At 43.4% G+C, this 18861-nt stretch overlaps 1 protein-coding gene across 1 annotated transcript; it reads right to left on the bottom strand.

The window, feature by feature from the left end:
- Nucleotides 1-2080: 2080 nt before the first annotated feature.
- On the bottom strand, nucleotides 2081-18293 carry LOC133931929 (vesicle-fusing ATPase-like). The gene is made up of 21 exons (XM_062378897.1): nucleotides 18193-18293; nucleotides 16122-16207; nucleotides 15643-15739; nucleotides 14822-14861; nucleotides 14199-14365; nucleotides 13966-14073; nucleotides 13787-13862; nucleotides 12966-13121; nucleotides 11088-11287; nucleotides 10037-10202; nucleotides 9822-9896; nucleotides 9447-9634; nucleotides 8890-8985; nucleotides 8455-8611; nucleotides 8235-8368; nucleotides 7844-7910; nucleotides 7661-7740; nucleotides 6201-6335; nucleotides 5901-6014; nucleotides 3250-3305; nucleotides 2081-3155 (listed from the first exon to the last, which is right to left on the bottom strand). Exons 1-21 carry the CDS (start codon nucleotides 18202-18204, stop codon nucleotides 3146-3148), a joined length of 2220 nt encoding a protein of 739 aa, XP_062234881.1. The 5' UTR covers nucleotides 18205-18293; the 3' UTR covers nucleotides 2081-3145.
- Between the last annotated feature and the right edge of the window lie 568 nt (nucleotides 18294-18861).

The raw sequence follows: 18861 nt of genomic DNA, 5'->3' as shown, positions 1-18861 counted from the left end.
CGGGGATGGTCATGCTTCTGGTCACGCTAACAAACGTCTCCTCTGCTATACGATGGATTGCCGGTGTAGACCTCAGCGCCACCTACTGGCCCGACGTGTTTGCTTGAGCGTTTGAAGTTTTCCTGAGGTTCTGTTTAAAGCCAGAGGGGGAAACATCTGAATATCCACAGTATCACAGACGAGGACTTCAAGTTAAAAACACACCTGCACTAGAATCCGTCTTCTGAACCACAACACCCGACCAGGAAGTGTTGTGCGAGCTCTCTCATCCCTCTTCCCTGCAGCATTGGGCCACGGCCCCCCCAGCCCCCTCCCCTCCCCCGACCCCCCCCAACCCCGTCTTTATTTATTTCCCCCCTCCATGCCCACACGATGCTTGTGGCATGTACAGTAACACTTTGTACCTGTGAGATTAATGCAGTAAAAAAAAAAAAAAAACAGAAAAGAAACTTTCAGACTCTCTTTGCTTTTAAGTAAAAAAAAAAAAAAAAAAAAAAGCATTTCTCTAACTAACACCTCACCGCTCCGGTCAGCCTGCCCGGTTGACCTTTACTTTGATTTTATTTTTCCTTTAAACTAAACCAACCTCTAAACCGTCACTTGGTCCTAAGTGATATCGAGCACGTGGGCAGCCCCAGGAATCCGTCACTTTGAGACTACTGATTGAACTACGAGCAGCGGGCGCCAAGCGGAGCGGCCACCGTCCTGTGTTTCGTAAACAAAACTACTGAGCAGATGAAATCCTCAGTGATGCTCGTCCCTGCTGACCAGCGCCGCTGCACCAGTCAACCAGGGGGAAGCCTGGAAGACATATATGCTACAACCGGATTTTATATCCCTGCATTTCTGAAATATTACCAATGGGCTGGGAGTGGAGGTATGCAGGAGGGAGAGAGTGTGTGTGTTTGTGTGTCTGTGTGATCCACATGCTCAATCCACAACAACTCTACACATGTTTATGCACTATTCAGTTTCACATAACTCCAGTTGGTAAACATTTGAGCATTGTTTCTGTGGTGGTTTGTTCCTGGGTCACAAACCTGTAACTGGATTGTTTTCAAACTAGCTAGCGAGCAGATAACTGGTCTACGGCTGAATCTGAGTCACGCTTTACGAGCGAAGATCGTTTCATCTGAAGCTACGTGCAATCATCAAGGAGACTTTGAGACTTTAGGCAAATCTTTTATCACTGTAATAAAAAAAGGGGGGACATGTGATGACATGTGCAGACCAGACTGGATTCTGATTGGCTGTCACATCCTTCCTTTACCTCCATATCCCCCCCAGCATGATTTATGAACTTATTAAAATTGTTGTGATATTTGGCGCCCAGAAAAAAAAAACAGGATCTCGACTTTGGATTCCGAAAACATTTAAGATAGTTATACAGGATGTGGATGTGTGTGTCTGTGTGTGTCTGTGTGTGATGGCTGCTAGCGACACAAAGGTGAATGGATGGAGGGATGCTTCATGGATGGATGAGTGGATGACTGGGACAGGCTGCCTCTTTACAATGGTGGAACAAACTGGGAGGTTTCCATACGACATGTTCTGACAGTCCCACCTGCTTCCTATCAATTATATTCAACAACAACAACACAATCTGTTGTGTACAGGCCGTCCTCTCTTTGTGACATAGCTCAGCATCTGCGTCATCTTCGAACGCAGCCTCCACCTTTCTGTGCTCCCTCCCACTCCCCCTATACACCCCCCCCCCCCGCTATATCCAAAGTTTTGTACAAATGTTTTAAAGTGAATAATTCCCTTTTTATTTTATAATCGTAAATGTTATGTTTTTATAAATATTATTTATTATACAATGTATATATCTGTATGACTGAGCTAAGATTATATATTTGAAGAACAAAACTGTGTCGTCTATCTCGTGTTTTTTTCCCCAGAGGTGCGCGCACACACACACGCGCGCACACACGCACGCACGCACGCACGCACGCACGCACGCACGCACGCACGCACGCACGCACACACTTTTAAACTAAACTTTTCACATATTGTACATGGATCATTGATTCAGAACTTCTATTTAGAAATTGTGAATTTAAAGAACAGGTCATTTATTATATTAAATCTTCTTTTATTGTCATTAAATGCCAGTAAACCAACAAATAAACATCTTCATCCTCTCGGATCAAACACATATGAAACCACGCACAGGTTTGAACTGGTTGTTATTAGCATTGACTTCCATTCATTGTGTTGAGCTTAAACTACACCTTAACCTTTAAACTCAATTCACATCGAACATTAATCTTAAACTCTGAAATTAAGTTTAGCCTCATTAGGGGCCGCGCTTTGGTCCCAATAAGGTCCACTGGTCCTGACAGGGTCAGTGTGTTTCGGCTGGAAAAGGTCCTAAAAGAGGTGCAGAAACAAACAGGCACACACACTAATAACTGTTGCAGAAGAAAAGCAGGGACGATGACCACCTGCTGTAACAACACAATTTCCATCTGTAAGACTTTTCATTAATGGAGGAGTAGCTGACAACACGTGTTTCTGATTGGTTCAATTCAACAACTATGTAACGACTTTAAGATCTCATGGATCGTTTACTTTTCCTTGGTAGATGAGATGCTGTAGTGCACCAGGCTTTTCTCAGGGTGGAAGAGAAACACGCTGAGTTTCTTGTTAGTATTAGAATCAATTTATTCATAAAATGTAAATGCGAGTGAACACAAAGAAAGTGAATATGAAAAACGTAACAAAGTGAGATCTTCAAGTTGTGGAATGATCAGATCACAAGTCTGTGCTTACAAACGCATGCGGCCCTTATGAACAGTATGATCATTAGTGTTTTTGCATGTTGATCAAGCATCTTTTGCCTTCACATTATCATATATAAAATCTAAATGGAGTCATCACAGCACAGTCTTTGGGAAGCACAATATATACAGACACCACAAACACTGCATATTCTTCTGATTTGAATCATCACAGGAGGTCGCCTGGTCATTTGCTGCTGCAGGAAGCCGCAGTGCAGAGAGAGAAGTGCTCAGAGGTTCAGGGATGGGAAGGAGGGAAGGAGGGAAGGAAGGAAGGAAGGAAGGAAGGAAGGAAGGAAGGAAGGAAGGAAGGAAGGAAGGAAGGAAGGAAGGAAGGAGGGAGGGATCAAGAGAGATGGAAACTAGCCAAGTCTGCAAGAAGAAAAACAAAACATGAAATGTGCGTTATTTATCACTGTTGAAGTAAAAAAAAACGTACAAACGAGAGAAACATGAAAATACTTACGCTCCTTCATCCCTCAACAGGCTCAGGAACTTGTCCACTCTGTGATCGGGATCCATCTGAGAGACAGAAACATTACGTCTCAGTACGGACACGGGGAAACAACCTCACATTTCCCAACAGGTCTTTGTTTTCCTTCAGAACAAATCGATGGTTTAACCGAGTATCCAGAAGTGAAGGTGTTGAAACATCGGAGCTCTTTGAAGAAGCGGCGGGTCTTGGAGTTCGTGCTTCAGTTTGAACAAACAGGAGGAGCGGAGTGGAAGTCAAATTAATGGCAACCTGTGCAATAACTTACAGAACGTCTGGAATCGCCTGTAGCCACGAGAACTCAGACGTGAGAGCAGGGAAGAGACATCGGAATGAGAGGAGAGACGACAGAGAGAAAACCAGGAGCCTCACTGTGGATGTGTTTGTGCGTAGTTGTGCAGCATGTCTCGGCAAACACATACTTCATAGGGCTTGGGACGGGGTGTGTGTGTGTCTGTCTCTGTGTATGTGAGAGAGTGGGGGCTGCAGGGTGCAAAACATGGCCACATTGGTGCATGGTCCACATCCCACAGACACGCAGTCAGCAGGAGAAATCAACACCAGGCAACGAGTGAGATTCAGGTCAATTTCTGCAGCGACTTGTTTTGTCCGGAAACCAAACAAGATGTGGAAGCCGAGTTTTCAGATGGAGTCGCCACCGTGGGCTTTAAAAACAGAAAGGTCCTGCCACGGGAGGAATGGATGAGAAGCGTCCGCTCTTAACAGAACAGTCGGAAGTTAGTTACGATCGGGCCCGAGATAAGATTTATCTAAAAAGAACGAGGTTTCCATGATTCTGAAGAAACAGACTAAAAACAAGCGGTGCAGCAGAGACGGAGCGACCCTGATGGCAGTGCCGTGGTTTTGCAGGGACATGTAGTTTAGAGACAATGAAACACGATCCAGGATGTTTTTAAAATCTTTAAGACGCCAAACCGCAGCCGAGCGGTTTCCACTACTCGCAGACAGAATTTTAACGACAACACAGAGGAAAATCCAAAACTAAAGACCTGGTCACATCTAAAACCAATAAAATTTCATTTCAGTGGAATCCGTGGATTCACTCACGAGCACGGAGCGAATTCAGCATCGGGGCTCGAGTTCAAACTCAACTTTGGTGAACTCTGGACGCGAACTCGTACCGTTAGCGACAATAAGAAACTGGACTTCTGTAGAAACATCTTGTAAAACCAGTGGAGTCGCCATCTTCTGGTCACGTGAGAGAACGTGTGTTTCTGGGTCTTACGCACTGGCTTCACTTTTAGGATCAAGGTTTATTTTTAAAACTCTTGGACAGATGAAGAGAGACCGACGTCTTATTTGAGAAATACGTTTTTTAATATTCTTGTTATGTATTTGCTCGGTGAAACACAAGCAGCAGAAGAGAAATGATTCTGAGAACAAGGACAGTGACAGATGTTAGTGGACTTTATATTTAGATGTCTAGCCGTGCTATGTCCTGCCCGCTGGGTGTTTCTCTGGGGTTAATCATTGTTATTTTGGATAATGTAAGAACACAAGTCAACAAACATATTATATGTTTATTATATAATAGTTCTCGTAATAAAGAAGAAGAATTTCATATTATAACTTAAAATCTATTTGACTCTAATTCGGGTAAAAACAGAAATGACTGATCCAATTTCGAATGTGAAAAATGCAGAATAATATTTCCTCTGCCAAACCATAAAACCCAGAAAGGCCACTTTATAAAAAGTGAACGGACCAACTACACTTATTTCTGTTCATACGACTGGTTCATTGAAAAGAAGCCAGGAATCTGTCATGCGCTGGAATCCTATGCTTTCACTTTTGTTTCCACAGTTTCTTCGCCCGTCTCATCTGTCGGCCCGTTGGAGGACGGATGTAAATTGTGAGAAAGCTGAAACCAGGAAGTGTGTGTGATTGTTCTTATGAGAGCCTTCCCTGGGATTCAGAACACATTCATGTCATTGGGAACGCTGTGTAGAGAAACGTGGTTTCATAACTATAGGAGTGTTGGACCACGACTGTTTTGCAGGAAGGTTTGTGAACTGGAAATGTCCTGAATCCTGGAAAGCTCAACAAATCATCAGCGAAGCCGCAACAGTTTTTCATTCCCGCTGATCTACGACAGCGTTTGGTGCACGAGAGACAGATTCCACTGACGGCCGAGATTGATGGCGCGATGTAGAGGAAGAGGAGGGACAGGCCGCCCAAGCTCAGACCACACTATTAGAAAAACAATAACACGGGCTGAGCCAATTTGGAAGTTGTGGACGCGAAGTGAGCCTTGCTTTTCATATTTTACATACACCCATTTCGACTCTATCGGAAACCACATCAGATTTATCATAAAAAAACATCAGAGCCTGTAGATGTGATTATTGTACTGACGCACGGTGGTGCCTCAAGCTAACGTCAGCATGCTAACCTGCGCTCACAGCAAGCTGATGTTTAGCAAATATAATTCACCATCTTCATTTAGCATCTTAGCAGCATCATCCAGTACAGACCTGGCAACCGACCAGGCCAACGAGAGCCCCCGCCAGAACCCAAACCAGCAGAACAACCACTGCCCTCACTGCAGCAGGTTCAGGAAACACAGCTAAAACCAAGCAATGCACAGAGATGCTCTTTCTCACCTGCACGGCCATTTCTATCATCATGAGCAGCTTTTTGATTCCAATGAACAGAGTGTGGTCCTTCACAGCTTTTGCTATGATGGCCCGCTCCTTCTCCTGGAAACTGCCCAGCAGCTGTGGGGAGGGGGCAAAGAGAGAGGGGGCACTTAAATCCGTGAATTTATTAATTGAATAGGGAAATGCATTTAATAATTATACATTTAAAAGGATTACAACTATAGAGCTGTTGCCCGGTCTGAACAGCATCAGCAAGTGTTCAGTGTGGGCATGCGTCGGTGGGTGTACAGTTTGTCTCGTTACCTCCAGAGCCTCCACCAGCTCGTCCGCACTGGAGATGTTGGGAATGTGGATGGTGGTGCTGAACGTGTTTAACATCCTCATTTCCTGGAGGACGTCTTTACGACTGGTGGTGCCAATGATCAGCAGCTTACGGCCCTGAAAGAGAAGCAGATTCATTCATTCATTTGTTCATTCATTCATTCTCTTCAGCTGTTCTTTCCTCAAGGGTCAAAGTAAACTGGATTCTATGCCAGCAGAGTTATGTTCTTTACTGTAATGGACTCACATGGAGTTCTAAGAAACCAAATACACTGTTGCACGGGTGAAGCACGTCTTAAACAAAAGAACAACTTCTTATACACAGCATTATGATTCAAACATATGTGATAATAAACAGGGAAGAAAGAAAGTACCCATGATAGGACGGAGGAGATAAACATCAACTCTTCACATCAAATTATAAAAGAAAGTAACCTGGTACAAATTCAGTTCAACAGAACTACAAGTGGGAGAATGGCTGTGGTGCCATGAATAGAATAAATAACAATAATGACCATAAAAGAGATGGTGGTAGCTCCATGAAACAACCATATATATATAGTTTTAAATGCTTCCCAGCACCTTGTCTAAATGTTTCCAGTCTTGAGCTTAAGTGTTGCCATCACTCAGTTATTGCAAAGGCGAGGGTGCTTATGGTAGTATATGATTCTCTGTATTTATCTCAGCCACAGTGAACCAGATTACGCAGAAAAGAAGGGAAGAGACAGAGAGAGGGATGAGACGGAATCAGGAAACAACAGAAGAGAAGACAAATACGAGCAGAGAAGAAAGAGAAGAGGCAAAAGGATCCTGGCTCCACTAAGCCGATGAGCTGGACCAGGAGAAGACGACGACAGAGGAGAGGCAGAGGAGTGGCGAGAAGACAGGGGGATTATGGCTGCTGGCTGCCCCCCCATGGCGTGGGGGGTTGTGATGCTGCATGCAGATGAGGTGCCACACAGGCGGTGCTGCTGCCAGGTCCTGGCTCTCTCACAGAGCCCATTCTCCTCCGTGTCCCCCTGGCCTCCCCTGGCCCCAGGCACCCCGCTGGGCCCAGCGCTTTACAACCCCAGAGGAGCACTGCAGCCAGGCATTCACCACCAGGCCCCGCGCCACTTCTCATGCACATGCAGCCATATAGTGAGCTATACTCTCATTCACAAACCCATCAACAACAGACACACACAAGCTACAACCAAAGAGACTATGAGAAATGGGTCTCCACCACCACCATTCACTCGGAGCACAACAGGCCTGGACCAAAACACTGGCTAATAACCGTACACTCACACACAGTCGCTCACACATGATGCCAGTCGCAGCCAGAGACCTCCAACAATTCCTCTAAGGACTTTGCATTGGCATCCACAGGATCTGCTGCCCTCTTTCTGCCACCTGAGGACTAGCAACGCCACAGAGGGTAGAAAATAAGAGTCTCTTACCTTAGGAGGAGTTTTCTTCAGCAGCACCAGCAGAGCTTGTAACACCAGGTTGGAGAAACGAGGACCGATTGGGACAAAGTCTGATGACAATGATTAACAATAAATCATTACCTTCCACCTGGACAAGATAAAATACTGTAGCTGTAAATGGTAGTAGAATATGAAAAGTGTTTTAACCCTTACCCAACAAGCGTTCAATGTCGTCCACGACCACACAGCTCAGCTGGGATTTGTAGGCATTTTCAAATATCTATCACAGAAAAATAAAAGTTCAATCAAACCAACACAACTGGAATTATGTATCATCAGGATGCATGAAAAGTAATGTTTATAGTAAAGATTTGTTAGTTCTGATTTCAAAGCTGTTTCTATAAAAAAAACATACGTACAAATATTTTGTCTTTGTGGCCTTTTCACGACTCCCATATTTTAAACAACCCCTGAACTTTTCTAGACCTTTGTTTCAGGACTTTCAAGAGAACATATTAAAAATAATAACAATCATTTCAATTTCAATAGGGCCTTTCACTGATTTCGGTGCTTGGGCCCTAAATATACAGGTGTCGAGTGTTACCTCTTTGATGGCTTGACACTTTGCGATCTCTGAGTATCCGATCATCTTGTCGGGGGAGCAAATCTTGATAAAGGGGAACTGGGAGTCTTCCGCAATCTTAGCTGCCAGTGCTGTTTTACCGCTGTTCGGAGGACCTGTGAACGATCAAACAAACCAGGACATACTGCAGTTCAGTTTGTGTTAAACTGAGGACGTGTGTGCTCATGTTCACGTGTTCTACCTTCCAGGAGCACGGAGACGAGGGGCGTGCGGTCGCTGTTTTTCGTTTGCTTCACCAGCAGCTGCCCGTCCTCCAACACCGCCGACACCGGGTCGCCCCACCGGATGATACCATTCATGATGTAGCTGGCATAGTCCTCCTGGTTGGTACCGAACGCCTGGAGGAGAGGAAGAAAACTCACAAACTCACACTAACTGGGGTTTGTGAAACCTGACTGAACACAAACTTCTAACTGCACTAGCTTCTCTACTTAGGCAGTCTGGACACTGTTGCTGTTGCTTTTCTGACTTCTGGGCATTTGTCGGTAAATAGCGATGAACATTTGTGTATTAGCTGTACTTGCTTTATTAAAGGGGCTCTATTTTCATATTAATTCGATGGGTTTTTGTAATACAATCTATTATTTTCATAAAACCTCTGTGTAGAGAAACTTACAGGCTTGATGTCATTTGTCAGCGACGTGATGAAGTCCAGCCGACTGATCTGCAGCTTCTCCGCCGTCTCGATGTTCACCTCCACAGTGGTACTGGCCTAAACACATGAAGCAAATAATGGGTCCCATCATCACTGGATAAACTCTGTGCCCCCACTAGTGAAATCCATTACATGAAGTGTCGCAGGTTGAGATTGCACTGTGTGTAGCAGTTGTGTGTCAGCAGCGGAAAGGTCAAACCGGGAAGAATCAGTAAACGTCACCAGACATGTGTAAGGCCCCTTGTCTGTTATTCATCATCACCCTATAATATCTGCAGCTCTGTGTGTGTTTCTGTGAGTGTGTCTGTGTGTGAGTGAGAACACCTCATCTGTGTGTGCTGCCGAGTTGTGTTGAATTTCAAACTATGCACCTGATAAAACACTACATCTTTTTCTTTTTAAACCATTTAAACCCCAAACTTAGAATTACCAGTCACACAAAGTGAACATGTTCATAAATTAAACATTAAGTATAAATGTGAGTCATGATACAGGAAATGTCTCTTGAGGATTCTGACCCTTATATGTCTGTTCATGGCGGTGGACTGTGCAGCCCTGACTAGACCCTCCAGTTCGGCCCCGCTGAAGTTCTTGGTCTCCACAGCCAGCTCCTTAACGTCCACGTCGGCGGCCAGCAGCTTGTACTGACGCATCTTCGCTGTGTGGATGTGAAGGATCTGAATGCGGCCCTTCTCATCCGGTAACCCTGACAGAAGAAGATAATGTAAGTTTAATTGCAAAATTGTACTTGAATCGGTGCATTAGGTCATTTATGTTGCCTGTCTAGATCATAGACTGTAGATAAAGATGGATGATGAATCCTCCTGTTGTACAAACATGAAACAAATCCTGATACAGGTGCTGCCATCTTGTAATTGTGGTTCTTTTCTCACCAATCTCCATCTTGACCTCCAGTCTTCCTGGCCTCAATAAGGCATCGTCTATCAGGTCCGGCCTGTTGGTCATCCCTGAGGCAGGAGCAGATGGACAGATCGGGAGAAAGAAGGGAAAGCACAAGACGAATGAGACAGAGGAGATAAGTGCAGATGTTCAGAGATAACATCAGAGTCTGGGAGTTTGTGTGTGTGTGCATGTGTGTGTTGATCACCTATGACCAGGATGTTGTTGAGCTGCTCTACTCCGTCGATCTTGGACAGCAGCTGGTTGACCACGGTGTCGTGGACGCCGGTGCTGCCGGCCATGCTGCCACGCTGCTTACAGATCGCATCGATCTCATCGAGGATGATGATGTGGAGGCCGCTGTTGGAACCGAGCTGCTCAGCAGAGAGACGAGGACGATAAAGATAAAACTGAATATATGCATCATGATAACATGCGTTTACAGCAGCAGCGAGATACATGACACCAGTGTTGAGTAAAAACAGTTTCTTGAATTTGTGACTATAGGTGTAAGAAATTCAAGAAATTCAGTTTGACCGATAAAAATGTTTTCTTCATCCATCGTTAAAAAGACGCCGTCAATGTTTTTCTTTCACTCGATTGAATAATCAGAAGTGACCGTCGACAGAGAGACAGATGGAAAATCTAAGAGCGCTGCAGGGTGGGGGGTTATCTCTCCATCTACAGTCCTGTCAGTCTCAGACGTAGCATTTAAAGCAGGTGTGGAGCTGCCCTTATTACACACTGGATAGAGTGTGTGTGTGTGTGTGTGTGTGTGTGTGTGTGTGTGTGTTTTAGAGGGAGGTCTAATAGGAGGTCAAAGACAACCCAGCCCCTCATTAGGTGGTGAAGAGTGACGCTGGACGCTGGTTTCTCACCGTCCAAACACATCACTGCTGGGTTTCAATTCATAACTGACACACACACACACACACACACTAACACACACACACATACACACATGAACTCTATCAAAGCTATAACAGCAGCCTCTACTTAGAGGATAGATCTCTCCACTCCTGGAGAAATTAGTTTTCCTTTTGTTTTGATTGATGAGATGCTTCTCTGTATTCCAGGGGGATTATTGCAGAACACATGAAGATAATAAATTCAGACAAGTTGTAGAAACACAGGTAACACATATGGAAGCTGTAATTACACGTTTGTCAACATTATTTGTCTAATAATAAAAGGTTGATTGCAGTAAAGACCTGGATAAACCCTCATGTGCATGTGACTGTAGTGTAAAGGGTCCTCACCCTCTTCTGCTCTTCCTCAGCGTCTCCAAACAGCTTCCTGACGTTGGCCTCAGACTCCCCAACGTACTTGTTGAGAATCTCGGGGCCGTTGACTATCTTCGGCTCCCGGGCCTTGAGCATCTTGCCAATCTGTCGTGCCATCAGGGTTTTCCCGCAGCCTGGGGGTCCGTACAGCAGGATCCCCTTCACATGCTTACAGCCTGGAGACAGACGATCAAGGGAGAGACACTGAGCACCGGGCAGCAAATGTTTCTACTCCTCATAAAGCTCCAGCAGTTCTCAAGCAGAACTGAAAGTGAGAACTTTTTTCCACTGGTTCAATACTGGTATTAGTTATGTAATAACATGTCACAGCATCTTAACTTGAACATACTGCATTCCCTGAAACGAAGAAGAAAATCTATATCACAAATTATTATTTTTCTTGTTTACAATGAATTTCATTGTCTTTTTTTGGATCAATATTTTCCTCGAGCTGCAGTGAGACTCCAAGGTTTTATTGTGTGGGATCAATAACATGCGGCTTTGATGATTGCTTTGTGATTGTTCTAATAATGTACGTCACAATAAAAACATGCTTGTGGAGACTGTGAGCTCTCCGCTCCACCACCTTCACAGTGCGGCTCTCTTAGTGGCCTTTTGCACCTGCCTGATGACATTTAGCACAGACTGAATGAGAGGCCCCTGATAACCATCTGAGCTGCCATTTGGGCCCGCTGAAGGAAAAGCAGCCGGGATGACGGGGGGGGGGGGGGGGGGGGGGGGGGGAGTGATGTGCTTGTGTCAGGGTCTGGGAGCGAAAGCACTGAAGCTTCTGTCTGCCTGCTTCACCTCTCCGGGAGCAAAGGGGAGACAAGGTGACATTTTCTAACTTTTGGTCCAACGAACACACAAAATGTGCAACACACACATACACATGCACACGGCCGCTCTGTCAGCACCTGCACTCCCCACGCCTGCCAATTACAGCTTTACCTTTAGCTGGATGCTCTATCACAGCATGCCATCTCATTACAGCCGCCAGCTGGCCACAGCCAAAGGCCAAGTCCTGCACACAACCACCCGGCTAAAGGTCAGCTCGCACACCGCCGGACACTGCCACAGGCCCATGAGCAGTGTGGGTCAGAGGGTGTGAGTGCATCAACTCAAACCAACGTGTGCATACGCCGAGTTCAGATTTTGTTAGAACAGGTTTTCACAGGAGTTCTGGATCAAGGATTAGGACTGATGTGACTGTGTGCGTGTGTATGGAAAGGGAGGGTGATGGCTTTCATTAGAAATGAACTGCAGCTCTTTGAAGAGTGAATCATCACAATCTGACAGCTGTCAAAGAACTATTAATGAGTGTGCGCAGGGATCACTGTCAGGGGGATGCCAGAGTTTTTAGTCACGGTCGAGGTGGCACAGAGGAACGCTGCCTTGCCTGCTCATTACTGATTCTCAGCTTTGCTGACACATTTCTCAAAGGAATTAATAAAAGTTTTGTTTGCCATAATGTTGATTTACGGATTAAACACAAGCTGAACAATAAGCAAAAACAGTGATTATCTTTGGCAGTAATTACTAATCAGTTCAGCACCATCTTGGATTCAGTTCTGAGTGAGAAACAAAAAAAGTCTTCATCTTTAAACACTATATCCTTAAATCACTTATTGAATTCCACTTAGTAATAAAGGGACATTTTGCAGTAGATTGTGTTTAAAACTTTTTTTGTTTGACAGAGTTCCTGGAATGATTCAACTTGATGAAAACGTGAAAATGAAAATGTCCTCATTATACAAATGACTTGCAGCGAGACTGAACAAAATGTGGAAGAACATAAACAAATGAATAAGTTATGGCGAGATAGACAGAAAGAAATCGGGGAGGGGGCCTCACCCATCTGTTCGACCAAGTCTGTAGGGAAGACTCGGGAGGCGAAGGCTCTGCGGAAGATGTCAGAGAACTCCTTGTCAAGGCCGCCGATGCCCATCTTCTCAAAGTTCCAGTCGGGGCTGATGATGGACTGGCGAGACTCTCGGGTCTTGGCTTTTCCTGGAGGGAGGACACAAAAACCATTAAGTGAATAAAAGTTTGAAACCAAAGGGGACGTCCTTCTTTCCTACACTGAAAATCACCAAATAGATCCAAACAAACATTTGAAATGTTAATGTTAAGTAATAAGCTGTAAGTTGCCACAGTCACAAGGAGACACAACTAAAGTGCATAAATACATGTACAATATTTAGTGTCTGCTACAACTTTTATTACCTGCTGCTTCTATTGAGTCTCATCTGAGGCCTTTTATTCAATTCTGTCTCTGTGACTTTTAACTGAGACGTGCAGCTCTCACTAGACGAGCAAGACGTCCTCAAATTGTAAGTGAAAAGATGAAGATGATGCTCGGCCCGTACGTTTACATTTAAAATAGATAAATACATTTAGTCTGTGAACAATTAACTCCCCCACAGTGTCAGACTCCTGTGGTCAGACTGCACCCCCTGCTGGAGAAACTTACACATGGCACAGTTCTGTTTTCACTTCACACTCGTCTCTCACAAGTTTATCTTTCATTCAGCTTGACCGTAATACATGATGCTATATATTATTAGTGACCATCAGTCGTGCACAAATTTTCATATAAATATATATATAAACACATCTCAAACTACGGACAGAGCTAGAGAGTAATAGTGAGTGATTTCAGTTCCAGAACTCACCAATCAGAGTCATGGACGAGGTTTCTGACTTCTCAAAAATCACCTGACTGTTTCCCAGCAACAAACCAATCTCAATCTGAGGAAGGACACAAAAAAGATGATGATGAGTCAAAGTTCACACAAAATGTGTAAATTAAAAAGCTGTAGTGCTACAGAACGGACGTGTGTTCCCCTGATACCTTCGGTTTCTTGCCAGAAGCTTGTTCTCCCCTCAGGATGCTGGGGTCCATGGCCTCAATGTCTTTTATCACTAAGCCAAACAGCTTATCACAGAAGCTGAAGCCCAGCTAGAAGAAAGAAGACGAGGACAGGAAAGAGATTAACATACTTACATTTAAAAACATTCATGTTTAATTCAACTAAATTAAACTTGGACATAGGCACAATGTTAACCCCTCAAAGCCCTGAGCACCTGCTGGCCAGCGCAGAAAGCCTGGTTGTTGAACTGCTGGAGGAATTCGCCGGCCATCTTGTCGGAGTCGTACGGGTTGCTGTCCACGTTCTTCTTCTGCAGGAAGTCTATCTCCACTGTCATGCTGCTTATACACTGCTTGGACTTGTCAAACTTGTAGTTTGTTACTGGAGGTGGAGGAAACAAAAACAGACAGGGTGTGAAATTTACAGTTTAGACAACAACATCATGACCTGGATCATTACTGAAGACATCTTCCTCACATTGACCATGTTTGCTGCAGGTCCTGATATTCTGGATATTCCTGCTTTGATTTATTGTATTTTATAACTCCTTCTACTTTGAGGAATATTCAGCTTTTTCTGCATTATTGGATTTTACAATGAGACGCTGATAACGGCCATGAAAACACTACTGTGTGAGCTTGTCATTAAAATACTAATATCAAATATGAGTGCATTCAAATTCTGTTTATTTACATCTGCATGTTCAAATGTGTCTGATTATGTAACCACCCAGTCTGATAAATTATTATTTTCATCTGTTTTCAGACAAGTAAACTGGGTCTGGACATTTTCCAGACCCAATTCAAGAAAATCTCGAGCTTTAAAAATGAACCTTACCTTCAACCTCTTGGCCAATCGATAGGCCTGCCCACTTTCTCTGTAAATAAAAAAAGAACACATTATTACAACACATTAATGCAAAAGAAAAACGCTCTGTTCCCATTTAGCCATCGATAAGGCAAAGATATCAGACAAGGGACAACTACAAGCACAAATAAACATACTGCGCATTTCAGGGAGACATCAGTGCAACGTTCCTCTGCAGTTGGAGTCTTATTTCACAACATTTGTCTGTATTGGAATAACATTACTCAGAGCTGTAGATTCCATGTCCACTGGACCCTACCAGGCCAAGTATGAGTTTATCAAATTCAAAACAACTTTATTTGTCCCCGGAGGGCAATTCAATCATTGTTATCCAATAAACACCTGGTGAAAATAAGACCGTTTTGAGGAGGTTACAGTCGTACCTGTGTGCTGTTGTGGCTGCCAAGTTTATAGACGGAGGCAGAGCAGGCAGAGACAGGCAGAGTGAAAGAGGAGAAAGCAGTAACAGACAGATTCAGACAAACACAGAGGTCCACGCAAAGAATCCACAAAAACAACAAAGCAAGAAAGCTCAAAGGTTTAGTTTTGCATTCATGGTTAAAAAGAAAAATGTGATTTTAATGTGAAATCTGACTATTTCTGCCCTCAGCACCATGTGAACATTCACAGGTGCTTTGTAAGGAAAAACTGTGGATATGTGGACATCTGCTGGTCATTTCAAGACAATACAGGTTTCAGGCACTTTGCTTCGAAGTCGACATTTATATCGCACAGCTTCCCTCAGGTGACAAATCACAGACAACATATTTCTCTGAAACGATGAACCCAACCTGGGGCAGACTGAAGGCGATGGTCCCGGAGTTGACACTCGGATGCTTCTTCAAGGTGAACACAAACGTGTGGTTTAAATTGCGCACGGCCACGTGTCTGCGTTGGGATGAACAAGTTGGAGACAAAAGGGAATAACAAGTACAGAACAAGTTGTTACTGGTTGTCTTGTTTTAACTAGAGCAGCTTAACATGAAACAAGTTTATATTTCTTCATCACGCCGTTCCTCTGAGATCTCTGTCAAAGATAATTCTTCATCTTAGATAAAATAATTTCCCAGTTTAGGTCGAAACTTTGAACCACATCTCTTCAGGCTCCATGACAACAATGCTGCCCTCTGCTGATGAGGATTTTGAAATGCATCTTCATTATCCACTTTCATTATTTAGTTGAATGTGTTAAAACACGGGGGCACAAGGTAAATAGCAGAGTGAATCATCATGGTTACTGTTACATGCATCAGGAGGAAATCCCACTCACTGTTCAAACTGTGGCTCCTTCTCATTGATGACGGCACAGTTGGTCAACGACAGTTCGTCTGTCGGGCATCGAGCCGCTTGCATCATCTGGACAGACAGCAGAGAAAATAATGCAGACATTGACTTCACTGAGGAGGAAATGTCTAAAGACAGAATCCAAAACAGAGCTGCAGATAACGACGGCTTAAATTACAGATTATTACATTAAATTCTCAACTAGTTGTTCAGTCTATGGAATATTAAAATCTTATGTTGTCCAAGTTATTTGAGAAGCTGGAGAAACAATTAATCAATGATCAAAATAGTTCCTGTTGAGCTAATTGATCAACAGATCGCTGCAGCTCTAATTTGAATGATGTACATTTTTTAAAGCTTCTACTTAAAATTATAGTAAAGAAAAATCTTCTACAACCTTTACACGCAATTGCTTAATACACAGTTTATGACAAAACAAGGTAGCTTCTGTGTACTGAAAGGATAGTGTCTGTATAGTGAATATTTTAATGCACAGTACAACATCTGCTGCATCTGGATTGTTATTCTGGACTGGTATGGTTAATAATTCATGTAATAATTCATGTTTACAATCCAAATAGACGTCCAGACAGTTGTGCATCTACAGAGAAAGACACTTTGTGTGAATCCGCACTCTTGAGGCTTTGCTCCGACTTCCCATCAAAAACCACTATGACATACATGTTGCAATGGATCACTTCACAGTTCAAACTGGTAAACTGGTGAAGCCTCTGTGGAGCTTCAGCACAGACGACTATTACTTTCCACCAGTAAAGTTCCCACTCATTCTAATCTATGTTTAAATGACAAGCGCCTGCAGGTCAGAGTAAACCCAGATTCCTCTGCCTTTAGCATTTTTAATTAACTTTTATTAGCACTGTCACAAAGATTAGTCCACAACATTGTTCAAAGCTTGAATCAAGCTTTGTAAATATACCATTGTCATGTCAAACAAGATATGCAAAGATTTCCAGTAGAGCCCGACTGATCTGGTTTTGTTTGAGGAGAACATTTCTGCTCAAGTGAAAAACCCACTTACACTGGAAGAGAAATTATAATACTAATTGAACCTTAAAGCCGAGTCCTAAAAGCAAAGGAAATCCAAAGTCTTTCCTCTGCACCACAGATTGTGTAAATTGCATTCTTCGCATTGTTCACATAATCACTTGAAATGTGGAAGTGTAAATGAGGAACGAAACAGTCCTAGTATATAAAACCATTTAACATCATCTAAATTCTACAAATTGTTATTTTCTCTACCCTAGAATGGGCCTTTTATATTTAAATACTTTATAACTACACCTGGACCGGGTCCTCTCTTTAGAGACCGCCATGTTTTTAACTGTAAAGTAAACTCAACACACCTTTTGAGTGTTTAATACAACTGAAGGTTTCCACAGGTTCTATGTGACGGTTGGAAGTGGAGGGTGAGGTGAGACACTTCACCACTAGGTGTCACTATATCCGACACACTGGACCTTTAATGAAATCATTAGACAAATAAACTCAGAATGATAAGACTCTTTAGTCGCAGCCTGAACCACCTTCATGAAGCTGCTGCATTAGACTGGGAAACTCCAAACTGGTTCCAACACAGAGACGCTGTGTGGACTCTGCAGCTGCTGGTAACCAGGATCCTCACACCAGTTCATCTGACTGGTCCTCCTGTTCACGTTGAGCCATTTAATGCTGTGAGCTGACACTTCCCTCCTCTCTCCACTGAGCTACCATCGATTCAGACTAGTGCAGCCACTTTTAAAACCCTCCAGCTACACCTTCCTGTCCAGTATAAACCAGTGACTCGGTTGTCAACGCGTCGAGCTGTAGTTGTGTTGAGTTAAAGCTGAAACCAGTGGTTAGCCGCAGCCGGACCGGTCACAAGGTTTCTACTTCCGGGCTACGTACCAAGTTTTGAATGACAAGTAGTTCTGCCACACACACACAGGCTGGTTCTGCGCGTTTAAAACAGACTCCGGTCGCTTTTGTTTAACGTTCAGCAGTTTGTTATTGTTGTGTGTTTGTGTTTGAGTCTGAATGTCGGTTTTAAAGTCACTCACGCGGGCGCTCATCTTTGTTTTTCCTCCGTTTCTTCTCCTCCGCCTCAAGTGCAACTCAGCGTTAACGCTCCGAGACGTGCAGGGGGCGGGACCTCCGTACGCACGGTGATGTCATCGCGTACACGGCGCGTAAGGAGGACCGGAAATAAGTTACAGCGGCGACAGAAACTTTTATTGTAATAAAGAAATAAATATGAATAAAAATATGTGCATTAACAATTTACTTACTCTCATAATCATTCATAATTTTTATTTGTATTTTCTAATTTGGTAAAATTTTCATATTGTTCAGAGGAACTCGTCATGGTTGTTTTTACCTTTTGGCAAACTGCCTTTTAATCTGTAAAACGTTGGTAACTGTATATTCATCATCTTGAATAGTCTAATCTAATCTAATTCCCTTATCTGTCTTCTTTTAATTGTGTAATTATACTTATTGTTGTATATTGTGGATTTTGACTCAGCGTTTTTATTTTTATATCTACAGATGTAAGTTTGTTGTGTGTTTGTTCACTGTTTCTTTGTTTGTCTGTTTTCTCTTTAACATCAATCTGCCTGGGACTGCAGAAGAAAGACTAACTCTGGTACATGAATATGAATCACTGTTTTGTAAATGTTACAGCAAAAGATCCAGATCAGACTGTGCATCTTTCTAAATTGCTACAGCTA

Source organism: Platichthys flesus, chromosome 20, assembly GCF_949316205.1.
Source record: "Platichthys flesus chromosome 20, fPlaFle2.1, whole genome shotgun sequence".
Classification (NCBI taxonomy): Eukaryota; Metazoa; Chordata; class Actinopteri; order Pleuronectiformes; family Pleuronectidae; genus Platichthys; species Platichthys flesus.
The sequence above is the reverse complement of the archived record's forward strand: the minus strand, read 5'-3'. Positions and strand labels throughout refer to the sequence as shown.